We start from the raw sequence: 17,950 nt of genomic DNA, 5'->3' as shown, positions 1-17,950 counted from the left end.
GTTAGACTTTGAGAAGGCCTACGACAGGGTGTTATGGCCCTTTCTGGAAAGAGTGATGAGAGCTATGGGCCTTCCCCCGCAATGGAGGAATTGCACTTCTGCACTCTATCAGACTGCTACTAGTAGCGTGTTGGTAGCTGGTGCAAGGGGCCCCATCTTCCAACTACATCGCTCAGTGAGGCAAGGCTATCCCCTAGCCCCATATCTCTATCTCTTTGTAACCGAGGCTTTCTCAGCCTTCTTACAAGCACCAAGCAACGGACTAAGGGGATTGCCCATCCCCAATGCGACTGAGGATCTTCTATTATCTGAATATGCCAACGATACGGTCCTTTTTTTGCAGGGTGATGATGCAAATCTACAACGAGCTGAACATCTTGTTGAAGACTTTTGTCAGGCTGCCGGTGCCAAGATCAATTGGGATAAAACCCAAGGCCTCTGGTTCAATGAACAAGAGAAGCTAAGGTGGCATCCCCATGCTGATTTTGCATGGGTCCTTGACAGGACGACATTCAAGTACCTCGGATTTACGATGGGGAGAGCAATCCCCAAGGGAGCGCAATTGTCACATGTGCAAGCCAAACTAAGCAAGAAGATGAACCAATGGAGTAGGTCTAAACTATCCTTTGCTGGGAGGGTTCTTATTGCAAACCAAGTGATGCTCGCCACCATGTGGCACTCAGTCTCGTGCTGGATTATGGACCCTTCAGGCTTGCGCGCGGTTAAGGCTACCATCAGGGGGTTTATATGGTTAGGAAAGGACAACCCGATGGCTGCCGCCAGAGTTTCATGGCATTGGTTAACACAACCGCGGGCCAAAGGGGGGTTTGGCCTCATCGACCCCTTAATGCAGAGTCGAGCATTGCTAGCCAAAATGGTGGTTCGTTGCCTCCTGCCAGGTAAGGGGTGTTGGAAGGTTCTACTCCGCAATAGGCTGCAGGCAGGGACTCCCAAGTATGGTAGGCCTTGGCCCGACTCCTTGAATTGGTGTTGCACGAGCGGCGTCCCACCCAAGATGGCTTGTCTTCCGGAGGAGAGGGTCACAAACTCCATCTTGCGGGCATGGTGTCACGTACGACATCATTTGGTCAAACACATGCCGACGACACTAACCGAGTGGTCTAGACAACCATTATTTTGGAACCCTCAGGTGCGAACACGTGACAACATGATGTTAGGCCAACTTAAGGGCCTAGCATGGGGAAAGTTGGCGCAAACATGACTTCACTCTTTAGATGATTGGAGACGCACGATGGCTTTAGGAGGAGCCCAGGAGGTCCCATCCCCTCCCCTCAAGGGAGCCATGAAAATGCGGAGATTGCTAGCTGAGGCAGTTGATAGGGTTCTGATGGGGGAGGTGAGAGAAGATGCTTGGTTCGGTCTCTTTGATGAGGCTGGAAGGGTTAAGGCACTGAAGGGCGTGAGTGGATCGGGAAGAGATAGGATTTTTGGGGAGAGTCAGAGTAGGGGCTCTTGGCACCCTATCCGCGTGGTGGCACAGGTTGGTAACATCTGGAAGACAGACCCGGATGTTGCTAAGGTGGAACCCCATTGGAAGTTATGGGTGTATGGTTGTCGTCCCCTCGTCGAACTAGAATGGGACCGAGGGGATTTCAGGTGGAAACTGTTGGTAGACAGGTCCCTCCGGATGGGAAGTGAGAAGAACAGTGCCGACGAACAAACTCGGCCGAGGCCGAAACGGTATGAACCGGATGAGGAGTACCCGACTGCGGAGAGCCGGATGGAGCCCATCGAGGCTACATTTGTAAATAGCCGAAAAGTCATATTAGTATAAATATGACTTAGGGCAAACTTTTAGTTTGAGTTGTCGTTCTTGTTGTTATTCTTTGTTGTGGTGCAGAAGAAGAAATCAGAGCGCGTAACTGTACAGAGAGAGAGAGAGAGACGAGGTCGTTGCCTCTGTTGTAACCGCCGCCTGTGGCGAAGATCTGAGAGCACGAGGTCGTTGCCTCAGTGATCTCACTGTTGTATATTTCTACATAGTGACAGTTTGCAGCTTGCGGGCTGCCGTGGTTTTTCCCCTATTTTGGGGTTTTCCACGTATACCTCCTGTGTACCATTTCTCCTCTTTTGTGTTGCGTTTCATTACCTGTTTTTCTGTGTATGAAAAGAATCTCGGTTGTGGCCGAGCGTCGGACATAAGGAACGTCGAGTCCCTAACAGAAACATGATGGCAGATTTCACCATTTCTTCGAGTACAACACTAAACTAGGTCGAGCCTTTCAACTACAGCTACACGGCCCCCTTCGCAATGGTTGGCGTACATTGGGCATCCTGGATGAGGTGCTCAGTACCTTTTGGAAGGGTCTCTGGCGTCTCCACTTGCCGGAAAAGATAAAGTTTTTTTGGTGGCAAATCGGGCATAATGTGGTTCCAGTTGGCGAATGGCTAGGTAAACGTGGCGGCCCGTTAGGCTGCCCACTTTGCCATTCACCTATTGAGACTCTGAGGCATTGTCTATGGGATTGCCCTCACGCTCAAAAGGTATGGGATAGGGTGACTCGCCTCCTTGTGGCATGTGAAGTGGAAGGAACAACATCGTGGAGTGTTGCGGCATGGCTTGATCATTCTAGTGATGGGTGGACGGACGCCTTCAATGCGGATAGTTGGTGCTATGTATGCATGCAAGGAAAAATCTCCAAGATTCGATTTGAGAGAGGCTTTCAGTCCGCATCCCCTAGGTTCCCGGACATTTGGATGTTGATCGTAGGCTTCACCGTGTGGTACGTATGGAAAGCGCGCTGCCTAAAGGTCTTCCAGGATCTGGTGCGACCCCCGGAGGAAGTGATCATGGACATATGGTTTGCGCTTATTAGTTGCCTACGAGGGCAATTGGACGAGGTTTGCAGCCACTCCTTTGACGTGGATACTGCCCATTTGCGTTTTTGGCAGAAATGGCGGAACACGCCTATGGTGACACTAGGAGGAAGTGGCCCGAGGTGGAACTACCAACCCCCACGTTGGCTGTTTCCGGCTCACTTACCACCCTCCCTCTGTTGTCGGCCCCAAGAGTTGTCTCGTACTAGTCATCAGTACAGGGCATTGTTTTAGCTGTTGGTACTTACACTAAGTAGTCCGTCCGAAAGGCGTTGTAACTAGTCTCGATTTCTAGGACTTGAGCGGAGGGGGATTCCCCGTTCTATGCTTAAGCCTCCTTGTACAGTCTCTTAGTAATAATCTTACCTAACTAATGGGAAAGTAGCTTCATTTTGGAAAAAAAATAAATTTGTATGTCAAATGACATGTTAATTTTTGCAATCTTAAGGCACGGTTCGGTTTGGGTTCAAGGCAAAGAAACCAAACCAAACTAAAGCTAAATTGTTTATGAACTCTTAGTATTTTAACCAAACCATTTAAGAAAAAGTCAAAACCAAACCGTTTAGGGAAAAGTTGAAACCAAACCGAACCATTTAATAAAAAATTTAAACCTAACCACTTAAGTCAAACTAATTAAACATCTAAATAAACAAGAATACATTAAATTAAATAAGCATTTAAGTTAAATTAATTAAATCAATAAAAAACCATTAATATACCATTAAATCAATAAACTGTTGAGGTTAAAAAAAAGTTAACCAAAAACCTATAAACCTGAGTTTTAGAACCGAACCGTTTATAAAAAAACCAAACCATTAATTTTTTTTGGAACCAATAAACCGTTAAACCATGGCTTAACAGTTTGGTTCAGTTTGAGCTGAAACCGTGCCCATTGCTAATGACATACACCTTTTTTAAATGCCCGTCAAAAAACTTTGATAGTAACCCGTCAAATTTAGGCCCTGTGGGAGAATATTTGTGATTTAAGAGATGAGGCCTAGCCTGTGGTGAGGAGTGAACTTGGGTTCTCTCAAATTTATGATTCTAATGCTACAGTGTAAACCATCAAGCCAATAACCAATAAGAAAGGAGAAGAAAAGAAAAGCCAACGTGGTTGATAAATATGATTTGTTGAAGTTGTCTTAACCTCACAATTGAATTTTGTGACATTGTCTCGTGCTTGAAGTGTAAGCCTACCACATGATATTCCCGTGTGATGAGAATTACACTCCCATAGTTAATGAATATAAGGATGGTTATTGAAACCCATACTAACATGTTCATGCTTCTAGATGTATTGAAGGTGTGTTAGCCAATTTCAATGAATTTCAATGACTTCCGGCATATTATTTTTGTAGATGGAATAACATGATATTGTTGCCAAAATTGAGCCTAAATAGTAGTGAACATTATGGCTATACATATAATAGTAGGGAAAGCAATATCCAATGGATTTAAAGCTCAAAGTTTGAAACAAATAGAGTGATTAACACTTCTTAATGAGTGGATAATAGATCCCAGATCAGAAAGGACATTAAGGTGCAAGTTTGTTTACTAAGCTTTTAGTTCATCCATTTAACTAGAAGCATGAGCCCTCTACCATATGATGCGATCGTCACATTTATGAGTAAAAGACAAGGAGTATACATTGTGTTCAATTTCTTCATTCAAACAAGATAATATCTAGTATCTAATGGTGGACAATAGTTTTGGTACTTGATGCTTATCTTGTTCACATAAATATTTTTAGTATTTTAACCTTTATATGCACGTACATTCTATCCTTTATATTTTTACATACAACTACATGTGTTCACATTTTTATCTCGGGCTTAAAAGCAAATCAAGTCAAAGAGCAATTATCTACAAAAACTTTTGTTGGGCGAATTTTTGTATCAGAATGTGGTGATAAAAAGACTTTGATAGGGGGGATAGAGGAACAAGTTCTCGATGTCGGGTAAAACATGAAAAGCAAGATATTGTGACGTATACTTCGTTTAGTGGTGAATATAACTGCGTGTTGCACGATTAAGTATCTCTCTCGTTAAGGTCCCAACCACAACATGGTGGTTATACTCTAGATAATATGGTAAAGTGTAATATTATAATTTACATATTGATACATCCCGCTCAATTGAATATGTGCAATGACATGTTATTGTATATTACACTTTTTTTTATTTTGTGGATAATGTTGTACAATAATCGACGCAGATTTTGGAGGATGATGTGTAAATGGAGTTTGTCGCAAAGGTTTCTCATAATTCAATGTGTGTGTGTGTGTGTGTTGTGTTGTCGAATCTCACTACACACATTTCGTATGATTGATATATGCACACATGGCTCATGCATATGCACACGTAAACAAAGGTATACACTTTTAATAATGGTGTTTGACGTACTCGTAATTATGCTTCCAACTTTGCAAAAAAAAAATGAACGTGAATATTCAACACTTCCATACACGTGTCTGTGGCCTCGATGATTCATGATTTAAAACGTGATGTGGCCTAGATGGATGATTCACGATTTTAAAACGTGATGTGCATGTAATCAATGCGGTTAATCGTGATTATTTGCCAATTACCGAGGTTATAATGTTGACGAAACATTTTTATCGAGTCAATGCTTCTCACTCGAGTATTGGCTTCACATAGTTTTCACAAAAAATATATGTTGTGCTAGCCATGTTGATAATGTTGTGCATATACTCACAAAGCACCATGATATATTATATGCAATGATGTGGCACGACACGAGGATGCGCCATAATAGGTGTGGCCGAAAGGATTGTAAGAGGAATAATCAAGCCGTCAAGGGCCAAGGCAAGTGCACTTCTATATGGTACATACACACACACACACATGCACATGCACACGATCTATTGCAGGTGCATGCACACCACATATGCGTGTTCTATACTAACGAGAAGGAGCGATTGTACACACATTCATAGGCATGGGCACATTTGATCCATTGGGGTGGGGGGGGGGGGGGGGACAAGGCGAATCGCTCTCCTTTGCTGCCTTCTCCTGCATGCATCCTATGCATGCAGACACACACATGAAGAGCCTAGAAAGAGAGCGAGAGAGAGAGAGACACACACACACACACACACGTAGAGGAGCGAGTGGTCCTAAGTCATATAAATGGAGACACGAACTCATGGACAAGCACACATAGAAGAGCAAGTACATTTACGCTAACGGTTGGTTACATTACAACACACAAATGCAATCCATTGCATAGAGACTTTAGAGATTTGTTTGATTGCTTAGGGGAGAGAGAGAGAGAGAGAGAGAGAGAATGGATGAATGAATGAATGCCATGCTTCCTAACACACTCACTCTACTCCAAACAAACAAATGAATGAAAATGTATCTCAAGCAAAAAGCAAAAAAGCAAAAAAGCAAAAAAGCAAAAAAGCAAAAAAAGCAAAAAAAGCAAATCCACCCCAAACAAACAAATGAATGAAAAATGCATCTCAAGCAAAAAGCAAAAAAGCAAAGGAAAACACACACACACACACACACACACTAAATATGCCAAAAAAACAACAACAAATTTTACCTTCTCCTTCTCCTTCTGCTTCTCCTCTAGCTTCTTCCAGACGCCATAGCCGCTCTCTCTCTCTGTCTCTCTCTCTCTGTGTCTCTGTCTCTGTGTGTCTCTGTGTCTCTGTGTCTGATCAACGTAGCTTCTTCCTCGCCATCGCGCCATATCTTCGTCTTCTTCCTTTCATCTCTGAGGCCTCCTGCCTGCTGCCTCTTCTCCGACACGCCATATCCCCCCCCCCCCCCCCCCCCCCCCCCTTACTCCCCCCCTTTTCTTTTCTTTTTCATTCAAGACGTGCATCTTTTCCCAATGTCACTCGATTTCTGCATCCGGAAAACAGAAGCAGCGACAGAAGAAGAAGATACGAGAAGGTAATAAAAAAGGAAGAGGCAAGGGTAAAAACGGAATTGGAAACCCGGAGAAAAGAGGAGCTGGTCTCGTCGCTCCTCAGGGATTAAGATCTTCCTGACAGTAAATGAAAACTAGGTAAAAAAAATAATCCGGATTGTTTCCTGTTTCTTCCTTCTTAGCGCCATAGATTCCTCCAGTCGTGGTTCCTTAACGGTAATATAGTCCTTGTAGGACGTACTTTCACCCGTTTCTTTTCCTCCTTCTGCACATTGTTGCTTCCCCTAATCAAAGCTGCTGATTTTGCACCAGAACAGGGAAATAGGAGATGAGCTTTTTGTGAGGTATAAGTACTTAGTCGAGGATTGTCAAAATTCGAGCTGTGCTTCTGTACCTTCTTCTTCACACTGTAGCTAAGATCAGCAGATTTTCTCCATCAGAAACTGGAAACAGAAGTGGAGCGGCCATGGTTGATCAGGGATTAGGACCTGGCGAAGGATAAATTGGAAGTCACTTCTTCTTTGTGCTGTAGCTATACCTAGCTTACTCACGGTTCTGCATCAGTAAACAGGCACAGGAGAGGACGTGGCATGGTTTCTAAAAGGAAAATTTGTGGAGGATGACCCTAAAAGCTTGGTAAAATTTCTCTGAGATAACATGAACAGAATAGGAGCTGGCATAGTTTCTTTGAGATAATATCTTGTGAAGAGAGTGAATGGAAAGCTTCGTAGATGAACAGACAAAGATGTGATACAAGTGGGAATGGTGGACAGGCAAGGGGTGCTCTTAGGCACCCTGATCTCCAATCCCTCGCGAGTTTCTACACGGATTAGATCATCAGGATGGTGTGAAGGCAAATTATTGATCTCATTTCTTGTGGAATTGGTGGAGCTGGAAGGATTCATCAATGTGGAGGAAGAGCGATAACATTGTGCACCGGTTGTTGAGCCGCCAGATATCCACAGGGCCTCCTAATACTCATGTATGTTTTTACTGTTGATTTATTCAATTTGTCTTTGTTAGCATGTCTCCAGTACACTGCAAACATTCCCAACTGCTTGAGTGGGAATGATTGACTCACCTTTTTGCCACATTGTATGATTTGGATGGCAAATCTGCATGTACCAAAACCAACATGGTGGATGTATATCAAGTTCTAGCCATAGTGTCACAGTTTAGCAGGGTGGGACTGATCTCTTTGCTTCCATTGAGAAACAATTTCGTTTGGCAATAAGCTTCACATGTTTCCCTGCCAACTTCCTATTGTTTTCTGGCCTGGAGCTGCCCTCGAGACAAATTTATAAAATTTTAGATCTCTTCTATCTCTTCTATCTCTTCTTTTATGCTGGTGCTCAGAATCCAAGTAGGGAACAAGAAAAAAAGAGTAAAAAATTTAACTGAGGAGAGAGATCCTGGGACAATTTTGTTTTGTCAAGCATTAAGGTTGGTTGGGGATAGATTGTATCCTGAAACGTTCCTGTTGTCAGTCTAAGGAAGTTCAAATTGGGAGAATTCAAATTTCATTTTTTGCTGATTTTAATGTTCATTCCTTTAAAGGGGAGAACGGTTTTAAGAGTAGTTGCCTAGTAATCTGACATAGATCAGTACTTCTCTTATCATGAGGTTATTGATCCTAATAAACCACAAAGACTACTGGAATTATCAACGATATTTTATGTTTTTTTATGCATGCTGGCAGTAAGTCTCACGTTACTGTTTTCTTTATTCCAGATTCACAGGGCTAGACTGTTATACGAGAATATAGTTCCAAACTACACGGTGTATGGTGCAGAATATCCCGATTATCATATTAAGAAGTTTACATATGATGGACAGTATCTAGTCTGCTTTAGTCGAAACTATCAAAATTTGATTGTATATCGTTTCAATTGGTTCAGCTACTGCAATAAAGGAGACAATTCAGATACACTAGAAGAGGTTCCCGCCAAAGGGAGAAAGTTTGAGAGCTATTTCTCTCTGCTATATTCATTAAACCTTGCCTCTCCCAATGAGCAGATTTCCAAAGATGTTTTTCTCATTACAGACTGTAATTGCTATGGTATATTTGCCACTTCCACACGTCCAGTGCCTGATACTCCTGTAAGGCCCACAGCTGTCTCAGAAATTCCTTCAATTGAGAAAATTACGTTCTACCTTGTCAGGTGCTGATAAAAATTCTTTCTATGCCGTTCTCTTTTTTGGTAGCTCTGTACCTAAAGCTGGATTTTCACTTTCAGGTTAAGAGATGGAAAAATCATGGATGAAAAGAAGTTCTATGATGACTTCATCCATTTGATAAAAGATGTTGGCATATTCATGTATGATGATTTAATTTCTATTTTATCAGTGCGTAATCAAGCCATTCATATCCTGCAAGTCAGAAAAACAGGGATATTTGTGGATGTGCGGACTATTGGGCCTTTTTGCAGAGAGGATGATGAACTCACTCTCAATTCCCATGTTCAAGTATGTTTTCACGTAATCTAGTATTGCTATGCACTGCAAGTGTCTATGAGAAACATTTAGAAAATGGCATGGTGATGATAGACACAAAATTTCTGTACACTGATTCCATACATGTGTGCAACATTTGACGTTGACTAGATATATTACTCAATGTATGCGTTTTGTGCTTCAGTTTCATCTTCATTTCATTTACACTTCTATATCTTTTGCAAGTTTCTGTTACCCTTACAAGTACATGTATCAATCACCTCTATGGGTGGGGTTCTGTTTTCGTAGAAACTGTATAGGTTTAGTGACTTATGATTTGCTCTAGGTTCTTTAAGTTTCTGTTACCCTTACAAGTACATGTATCAATCACCTCTATTGGCAGGGTTCTGTTTTCGTAGAAACTGTATATGTTTAGTGACTTATGATTTGGTCTAGGTTCTTTATTTAATCATTTTCCAATCACCTCGATTGGTGGGGTTCTATTTTTGTTGAAACTGTACATATTTAGTGACTTATGATTTGGTTTATGTTCCTCATTGAATCATTTTTCAAAGGCTGAACTTTCTTACCACTATTCTTTATTGAATCACCTCTATTGGTGGGGTTCTTTTTTTTGTTGAAACTGTACATGTTTAGTGACTTGTGATTTGCTTTAGGTTCTTTATTGAATAATTTTTCAAAGGCTGAACTTTCTTGCCACTATTCAAATGTAGCATGGATGCTAGACCTATTTATTTCCAACTGATTCTCATATGCTAAATCCCAATTTGTTTCTTTCTTTGTGGGCTGGCCACCTTATAAATCATGGGAATGATTAGGTTTGGTCAATCCTTTGCCAGTAGGTGTAATGTCATTTATTATTAGCTGTATCTCATTGGTGGTGTTGGGAGTAATTATCTCTTGCCTGATTCTTATCATATGTAAATGAGCGGCCATGCCATTGCATTTCTCATCAGCACGCTCTTTACAGCGACCTTCACTATGGAGGCCATCCACCCTCTACATTCTGGTGCTTAGGTAGCCATCCATAATAATGGCGTCTTGTCTAATCCCTCTATTCCATTAAGTGGGGTTTCCATCTTTCATGTGTAAAACAGTGTCAAAAAAAGATTTAACACATGAGTTGAGAGAGGAATGAATAGGAGACTAAGCAGATTAGAGCTGGACAGCTCCCATACTATAAGGTACAGGAATTTGGAATCCTCTGGAAATAAAGATGGCTTTCTATTGATACCTCCTTCAGATATTGAGGCCTAATGGCTTTCAAATTTCAATAGAGACCATTTTTAGATATTGACATTTGATAGCCTTCCATAGTGACCATTTTCATGCATTGACAACTGATTTCATTTGACCTTTTCTATGATGTGCAGTGAGACAGACAACAGAAAGGTATACAAGCAGATTTTCAGCTTACCAAGACATTTAAAAAAAAACTATGTCTTCCATGACCAAGCAAACTTCATAGAGCTTACAAGTCCTGAATTATGGAGTCTTCTGGGTAGAACTTGTGAACATTGGATATTACCTAGAAATTGGAGATAATAAACTTTCTTCCATGATAAACCCACCTCTGTAGGGCTTGTGAACACCCAAACTTGAGAGAATTGGAATAGACCTCCTCACATATTGGGAACTATAAGTGCAGATAACTGATGGCTTTCCACCCTATTAAGTTACATTAACATACCTCTCCTATGATAAGATGCAAGTTTTTTATCTTAATGCCCACATGAATAAGTATTACTTGGTTCATACCTTCCACTTCAACTTTTAACAGCACCATCCCACAATGCCACATGTCATCACCATAAGTCAGTTTATCCAATTCACAGGCTAGAGTACTGGTTTCACATACCGAAATTCTAAACATGCTTGAATAATGGCCTAGGGGTAAACATATAACTAATAACTCTCATCTCATTATATTATGGAGATATGGAATATAACATATTACTTTTATAAGATAAACTGGCCTCTACTAGATGTTAATGGAATGTTCCACTTTCATTTACTCTGAAATTTATGAAATTGTTTAGAATGGTAATGCAACCAATCATAGACATTGGCAATTCACGTATGAATAATAGCAAATGTTGGCCCATGTTAACGTGAATGACATTCATGATGGAAGTTTTGCTGGAATTCTGTATTATATATATATATTTGACATTATATATCAGCTTGGTCTATATCTTCGTTTCTAGTTGTTTTTTTAACAAACTACTTAATAATGGGAAATAATAATGAATAATTAACTAACTGATGTGAAATAAAATATGGGATCATAATTGAACAGGAGGAGTCTTTGTTTCAAGTTCAACTCAACAATTCACATAAAATAAAAAGTTTCTTATCTGCAAAAGGCAATATAGATTCTCTGTCAAGTAATTTTGCTACTGGAGATCAGTCAAGCCACGAGGATTATGAAATGCGGCATATGAACGGAGTGGGCTTAACTGAGACGCTCAACGATTCACATGATTATAATCCAAATGTTCCAGGTGTGGATTAATGCTTTGGGATCTGAAATAAACAACTTCCTTATCGTGACACACTACTGAATATTTTTGGGATCTTATGAATTGTTACAGCAGTAACTAATGCATCTTTCTAATTTTGTCTGAATAGAAAATAAGGGAAAACACTATAACACCCTTAACTTTAATATAGATGACCAGAATTCCCCTAAATCTTTACCAAAATACCTCTGGTAATTTAGATTAACCTAGTGGTATTTTGAATTTTTTCCTAGAGAATAATTAGTTTTACGTATCGAATTATTAGATTTACTAGTGACAATATTCTTGAAGGCAAGATCGAGCTGTGATTTACTGAACATCAGTTTAAGTTTAATCATTTTGATTAGAGGTGTTCAGTCTTCTATTGTAAACGAATGGAATTAAATTCATTGTTTTTTCACTCATCGATTTATGTGTTTCAACAGGAACATCTGATGGAAACCTGAGTCCAAATTTGATGGATTCAAATATGCTACATACAGTGCCAGGTAGATCCACAACAGCAGTTACAGCCTCTCCCCAAGATAACTTACGCAGTGAGACAAGGGATCACTTGTTGGGTGGGTTGAAGCAACGGTTGCTATCTTATGTATTCCGTAGCATTGAAGTCCAAGACACTGATCCTGTTATTGTGAGTCTGAAACTTGTTTCGATGTGATGGTTTATTCTCCAGGACTATTCTAAACCATCAGCTAGTTGATTATATGTTTAATTCATCTTTGTGCACACAGAAAGCAAATAAGCTGAAACGCTTTTACTACAACTTCCAACACTATGTGGATCTCGTCATGTGGAAGGTAATGGGAGATTTGGTTATTGGAAGGAAATACTCATACACCAGATGTCCCCACCCAAAAAAAGGTGAAAAGAAAAAGTAAAAACAAGCACAGGGAAACGAAGGAGAGAGAGAGAGAGAGCGTGAATGCACACATACAGGTTGATAATCAGTTTTAGACATTGCTTTACGAAACTCCCACTTTATGTTCGGCTGACAGGTGCAGTTTTTGGATAGATGTCACTTGATGATCAAGTTTGGGAGCTTAGATGGTGTGGTAGGTGCTTCCATCATTAACTGAAATGATAGCATTCTATTGTTGGCATTAGGAGGTGTATATTTTTCTGCTGATTTCTCTACTGCAGTTTTTTAACACAAAAACTACACGGAATTGTGCCACGTTTCAGATTTCACAAAACTTGGATGTTTCTCATCAAACTGTATTCTTTGCTGTGTACAATATTGAATCAACAGAGATAGTTGGTTTCCAGGTACTGTACTTGCATCTGTTTGCATTGCTTTGGGGGTACATAGTTCTTCAATGATAGCATGTGTTTCTTGGAAGGACATATTACATCCTACTTTAGTTTTGTGGTGCAGAACTCCTATGAAGAGCTTCTGCAACTATTTGAGAACTATCATGATCATTTTCGAATTGCGCCCTCGTATCCATTGTACATGAGATTTATCTCTTCATATTCAAATAATATTTTTGCAAGACAACAGTTCAGAAAACAGAAAACTGTTTGTAACAATACAAAGTCCAATAGCTCTGCTCAGGTACACTGTTGAGTTTTGAATTGATACTGGATCACAATAACATCACAGAACTGACAACATTTGTTCTGAATGAATTGTATTGACTTTCCTGTTTGAAAGTTTACAGCAAATTGACTAGTTCACTAAGTCTGGAATGTTAATTCACTCAAAGAATAATGGTATGTTGCAGGTTATCAAGAGATCCCTTCCTTGTAACTCACAGTCACTTAGTCCAGCAGCATATTTTGACCAATCTCTTTTCCAATTTGATGAAAAGGTATGCAACGTTAATAGCTCAGTTTTATTACTAATCTTGTTATCTGAGAAGATTGTGGGCCATCACGTATTTATATTGTGTTATTTGAAATAAAGCATTTTGGTTTGAGGAAGTAACAGACTTAATTGTGTATAGGCTGATTGTAACAATTTTGTATAACAACCCGGTATTGGAAGAATTCTATTATAACATTAAAAACTCTAATTGAAGTGCTTATAACACTTCATTCTTAATTCTGATATGCATGAGATGTCACAGATTTGAAAATGATGACAGGAACCACTGCAAATTTTCTTTCAACTTGGCGTTAGGAGCTGGCTATCATTGTTGCTAGACATAGCTTGGGTGCCCAATATTGTTTATCACCTGTAGTTTTCAGTGTTCTTCTTGATAAACAATATTGTGATTATAAAAACTCTAAATGAAGTGTATAACACTTCATTCTTAATCCTGATATGCATAAGATGTTACAGATTTGAAAATGATGACAGGAACCACTGTAAATTTTCTTTCAACTTTGTGTTAGGAGCTGACTGTCATTGGTTGTAGACATAGCTTTGAGTGCCCAATATTGTTTATCAGCAGTAGTTTTCAGCGTTCTTCTTGATAGTGCTTTTTTCAACCATCCTCACTGACATCTTAGTCCATTAATTATTTCTTTCCCCTGTCTATGTGCTATAATTGCCTTATCACGGTCATTTCTGTGGAATGTAGCAGTCTATTCATCTTCAACCCATATGGTGATGTTGACATATCTGCGGGAAATCCATTCCATGCTACGCAAACATCCATCATGAAAGCAATCCTGTAGACTTTGCTGCGCCAGTGTCACCTATTCTATCTATGAATGGTGAATAATGATATCAGTCTCCTAATATAGCAATCAGCAATGCTTCAGTTTGGCTCAAGTCGGTTTGGGAGTCTCAAACTGAATCTGTTGAAAAGAAATGAAAGATAAAAGCAACCCATGGAACTGTTTAATCTGAACCATTTAAAAGATCCTCAAAAGCGTAAAGCAAACCATTTAAGAGATTGTCAAACTTAAACATAAATATTGAGTATCATCAACCTAAAAATATGTTAGGGTTTTTTATATTAATTTGTATAATAAAATTGACTCTATAAGCCGTTTAAGCCACATTTTCAAGCTTTTGATAAATTGTAAACCATAAAACCAATACAATTTAATCTGAATCAAACCAAACCATGAACCCCCAAGCCTAACCAGTCCAAATGAAAGAGTTTTCCAAATTTGGAACCAAAAACCGAACAGAACCAACCATTTAAGTTATTAATCCAAGGTTTCATGGTTCGGTTTTGGCTCAACCCAAACTGTTTCTGATTGCTACTCCTGTATAAAATATGCAGTATGGCACTCACTACTGCTGGTATACACGAGAAATGGGCAATAATTTGCAGTGTCAGGAACCTTCATAGACGTACTGCTGTTTCTCCATGCTGGTTATTTTACACAACTGATGATATCATCCAGTCATCCATGCCAACACTGATAAAGTTGTTGGCTATCAGCATCTCCTTTGATCACACTACTGGTTTGCTTGCTCCTTTGCCCTGGTGTCGTCCTGGATTTTTCCCTTGGTTTCATACATCAGAGTGTTTGCATGTATGAATCAACGTAAGCTGTGCCATCTCTACATATTTGATTCATCTTTTGCTGCTGGATGCATTGAAATTACCCCCAGCAAAAACTATTAGGGTCTTTACCACACTATCTCCAATACATCCAAATATGAGGATGTTAAGGTTAGTTACATTTAAGCCCTTCAATCCTTGTTTGTCTTAAACTGTTCTTTTACATCCGGAAAAGCTACTCTTAACAGATCAACTCTCCTATGGCCTTGTTGGCTGCTCTATAAAAACCCTGCTATGGCTGCAAAAATCCAAGGTTATTCCAAATACTCCTTTTTGACATGAGGGCTTTTGTACTTTCTATTGCTGTAACAAAAGTTTTGATGTGGTTCTTACTTCAATTTAGTTCCCTGGTACAGCAAGAGGTCTTTCCTCGTACCATGAATTTTGATGTCATTCTGTCCACACATGACCATTGATCTCAAGCTTGAAACCGTATTAGTCCTAGTACTGCCATTGTCAGCGGAACATTTGTCCTCTAAAGATGGGCATGATCTCCCTGATGTAGGTAGACATCCATCTGCTGATGTGGAGATTGTCTCCCTGCTATTTGATGACACTAACTTTCCTCAATTGCAAGGATTCATGCATTTTCAGATCTCGTGTACCTGCACACAAATATCAACATGCCTAAAACCTATTGACAGCTCAAAGTGTGACCAAGTCTGTGCTGTGTAAAATGCGATATGATGTTTACAAAATTAGAGTTGCAACCAATGACAACTGAACTGGTAGGTATGTAGACAATGGAATGAGGTCTGGTATTTTAGGGGCTCATGTAATAAAAGAAAACTGAGACACGAATAAGCCATCAAACCATGTTTGCTATAGACTATATAGTCTACTTTCCTTTGTCATGTTTTGTACCTTCTGTAGTGTTCATGCATTCAGATTTTGGGTATTTCAAATATGAACAGATTAAACTTGCAAAACGACAGAATATTTCTTCTAGCAGTGGTGAGCACTGACACTGAAGCCAGTCAAGGATGGTTACCTGCAGGTTGCAATGGTGCACATGGAAATTTGTTGATGCCAAATTCTTTGTACTGTAGATGCCATTTGCATGCTGTTGATTTATTACCTTTGCAAGGCATACTCTTGTCTGTGAAGACATACATGAAGACTACTACTACAAAGGAAAGTGGACTCTAGAGCAAACATGATTTGATGACTTATTTGTGTCTCAGTTTTTTTTTTATTTTTTACACGAACCTCCCAAATTCTAGACCTTATTCATGTCTGTGAAGACGTACATGAAGACCACTATTATGAAGGGTCAATAACATGTTAACAAAAATCAAGCAATTAAGAACTTCAGCGATGCATGATTTGATGCTGTAAAATGTTTTAATCATAAGCACGCTATTGTATAGTAAAGGTGGTATGTTTTTATTGATTTCCATGTTATCATGGCAGCTTATTTCTGCAGCAGATCAATGCAGACCATGCCTAGAGCCTCCAATAAAATTTATATCGAGACGCAAACCAAATGTGTTGAAGTTCAAGATTAATCCAGGTACAGTACTTTTGCCTTGCCTTCCAATGTTTTATGATGCTTCTGGAAATTTGCATTAATTATATGAATCAAATTTTCTAAATGCAGGTAATGAATTTGGACCTGGTGATGTGCCAAGTAGGAGATTAGCATCCTTCTTCTTTCATCCTATTTTCCCATTTGCTATTACAATTCAGCAAGCATATATGCAGCCTGCTATTGTTAATTTCCACTTACGGCGATAGGAGCTGGAAAGGACTTTCCCTCACTTTGGATTCTGTTCTCTATTTTTCATTCTTGAGCATTATCTGGGTGAGGTTATGAGTTTTGTTTAAATTTTGATTCATGCCATCTTTGAGAAAAATAGATTTGTATGCTTGCTGAAAAAGTTGACAGTCGGGTGTAGTCAGTTATTGTGTTCAGCCATCAAGTTTCATTGAAGGTGAAACTTGCATGCCTTGTCAGTCAAGATATCAGAATGTTTCTTTGTTGTATCTGTTTAGATCTCTACATTTCAATGTTTATGTCAATTGTTGTGTGTATAATTCAATTCTATACTTCAAACAATTTTGCCACAAGAAAATTGCAGAATAACTCATGCAAGACAAATTATAAGTTTGCCTAAGAAGTTCAGTGAAGTATCATCTTCCAGTATTGTGCGCTAAAATTCTACTGTTTCCTATAAAGCTCCACCTGTGTGCTTAAATTCTACTGCTACCTATAAAGCTCCACCTTATCATCAAGGAGAGACTTTAGTGAGGCATTAAAACATCTCTTGAATTCTACTATTACCTGTGTTGGACTTCTCTTAAATTCAACCATTACTCATAACATATAGGTAGGTAAGCAACGTGATACTTAATTACAACAATTGCATCTTTTGGAACATTGTATCCTAGCCTCTAGGATACGTTAACATGTATGAATTCAATATTAATTATGTAGCATTTACCACATTGAATTTTTGTGGTACATATTGAATTCTTTTATGTAGGATGATTCAGTATGTACAACTTAGGAAGTGTGAAAAGTTCTGTTTACAACAGTGAATTGTCCAGGAAGCTTTGAATAATTATAATTTTTTTAAGAACTGGTATTACTTAAAAGTTGAATAGAGAGCTAGCAAATGAAAGATTACTACTATGAATTATGCATGTCAAACTCGTTGCAAAATCAGTCAAGTGAGAGCTATCAAATGAAAGATTACGACTGTGAATTATACGTGTCTTTTTGCAAAATCAATTCTTAAACAGAAACTTGGTTTAATGTTTGCCTTA

At 39.3% G+C, this 17,950-nt stretch overlaps 1 protein-coding gene across 1 annotated transcript; it reads left to right on the top strand.

Annotated features, from left to right (window-relative positions):
• The first annotated feature begins 7,061 nt into the window (after window positions 1-7,061).
• LOC147861586 (light-mediated development protein DET1-like) lies at window positions 7,062-17,061 on the top strand. Its single transcript, XM_087322114.1, has 12 exons — window positions 7,062-7,723; window positions 8,473-8,903; window positions 8,979-9,207; window positions 11,495-11,699; window positions 12,143-12,348; window positions 12,449-12,514; window positions 12,713-12,769; window positions 12,900-12,983; window positions 13,093-13,272; window positions 13,442-13,528; window positions 16,595-16,694; window positions 16,782-17,061. The coding sequence occupies exons 1-12, from the start codon at window positions 7,649-7,651 to the stop codon at window positions 16,916-16,918; spliced, it is 1,857 nt and encodes a 618-aa protein (XP_087178240.1). The 5' UTR covers window positions 7,062-7,648; the 3' UTR covers window positions 16,919-17,061.
• Window positions 17,062-17,950: the final 889 nt, after the last annotated feature.

The sequence above is a fragment of the Azolla caroliniana genome, unplaced genomic scaffold, assembly GCF_043228905.1.
Source record: "Azolla caroliniana isolate FFs.n. ecotype wild unplaced genomic scaffold, voAzoCaro1.0.p SCAF_7, whole genome shotgun sequence".
Lineage (NCBI taxonomy): Eukaryota > Viridiplantae > Streptophyta > Polypodiopsida > Salviniales > Salviniaceae > Azolla > Azolla caroliniana.
The sequence above is the reverse complement of the archived record's forward strand: the minus strand, read 5'-3'. Positions and strand labels throughout refer to the sequence as shown.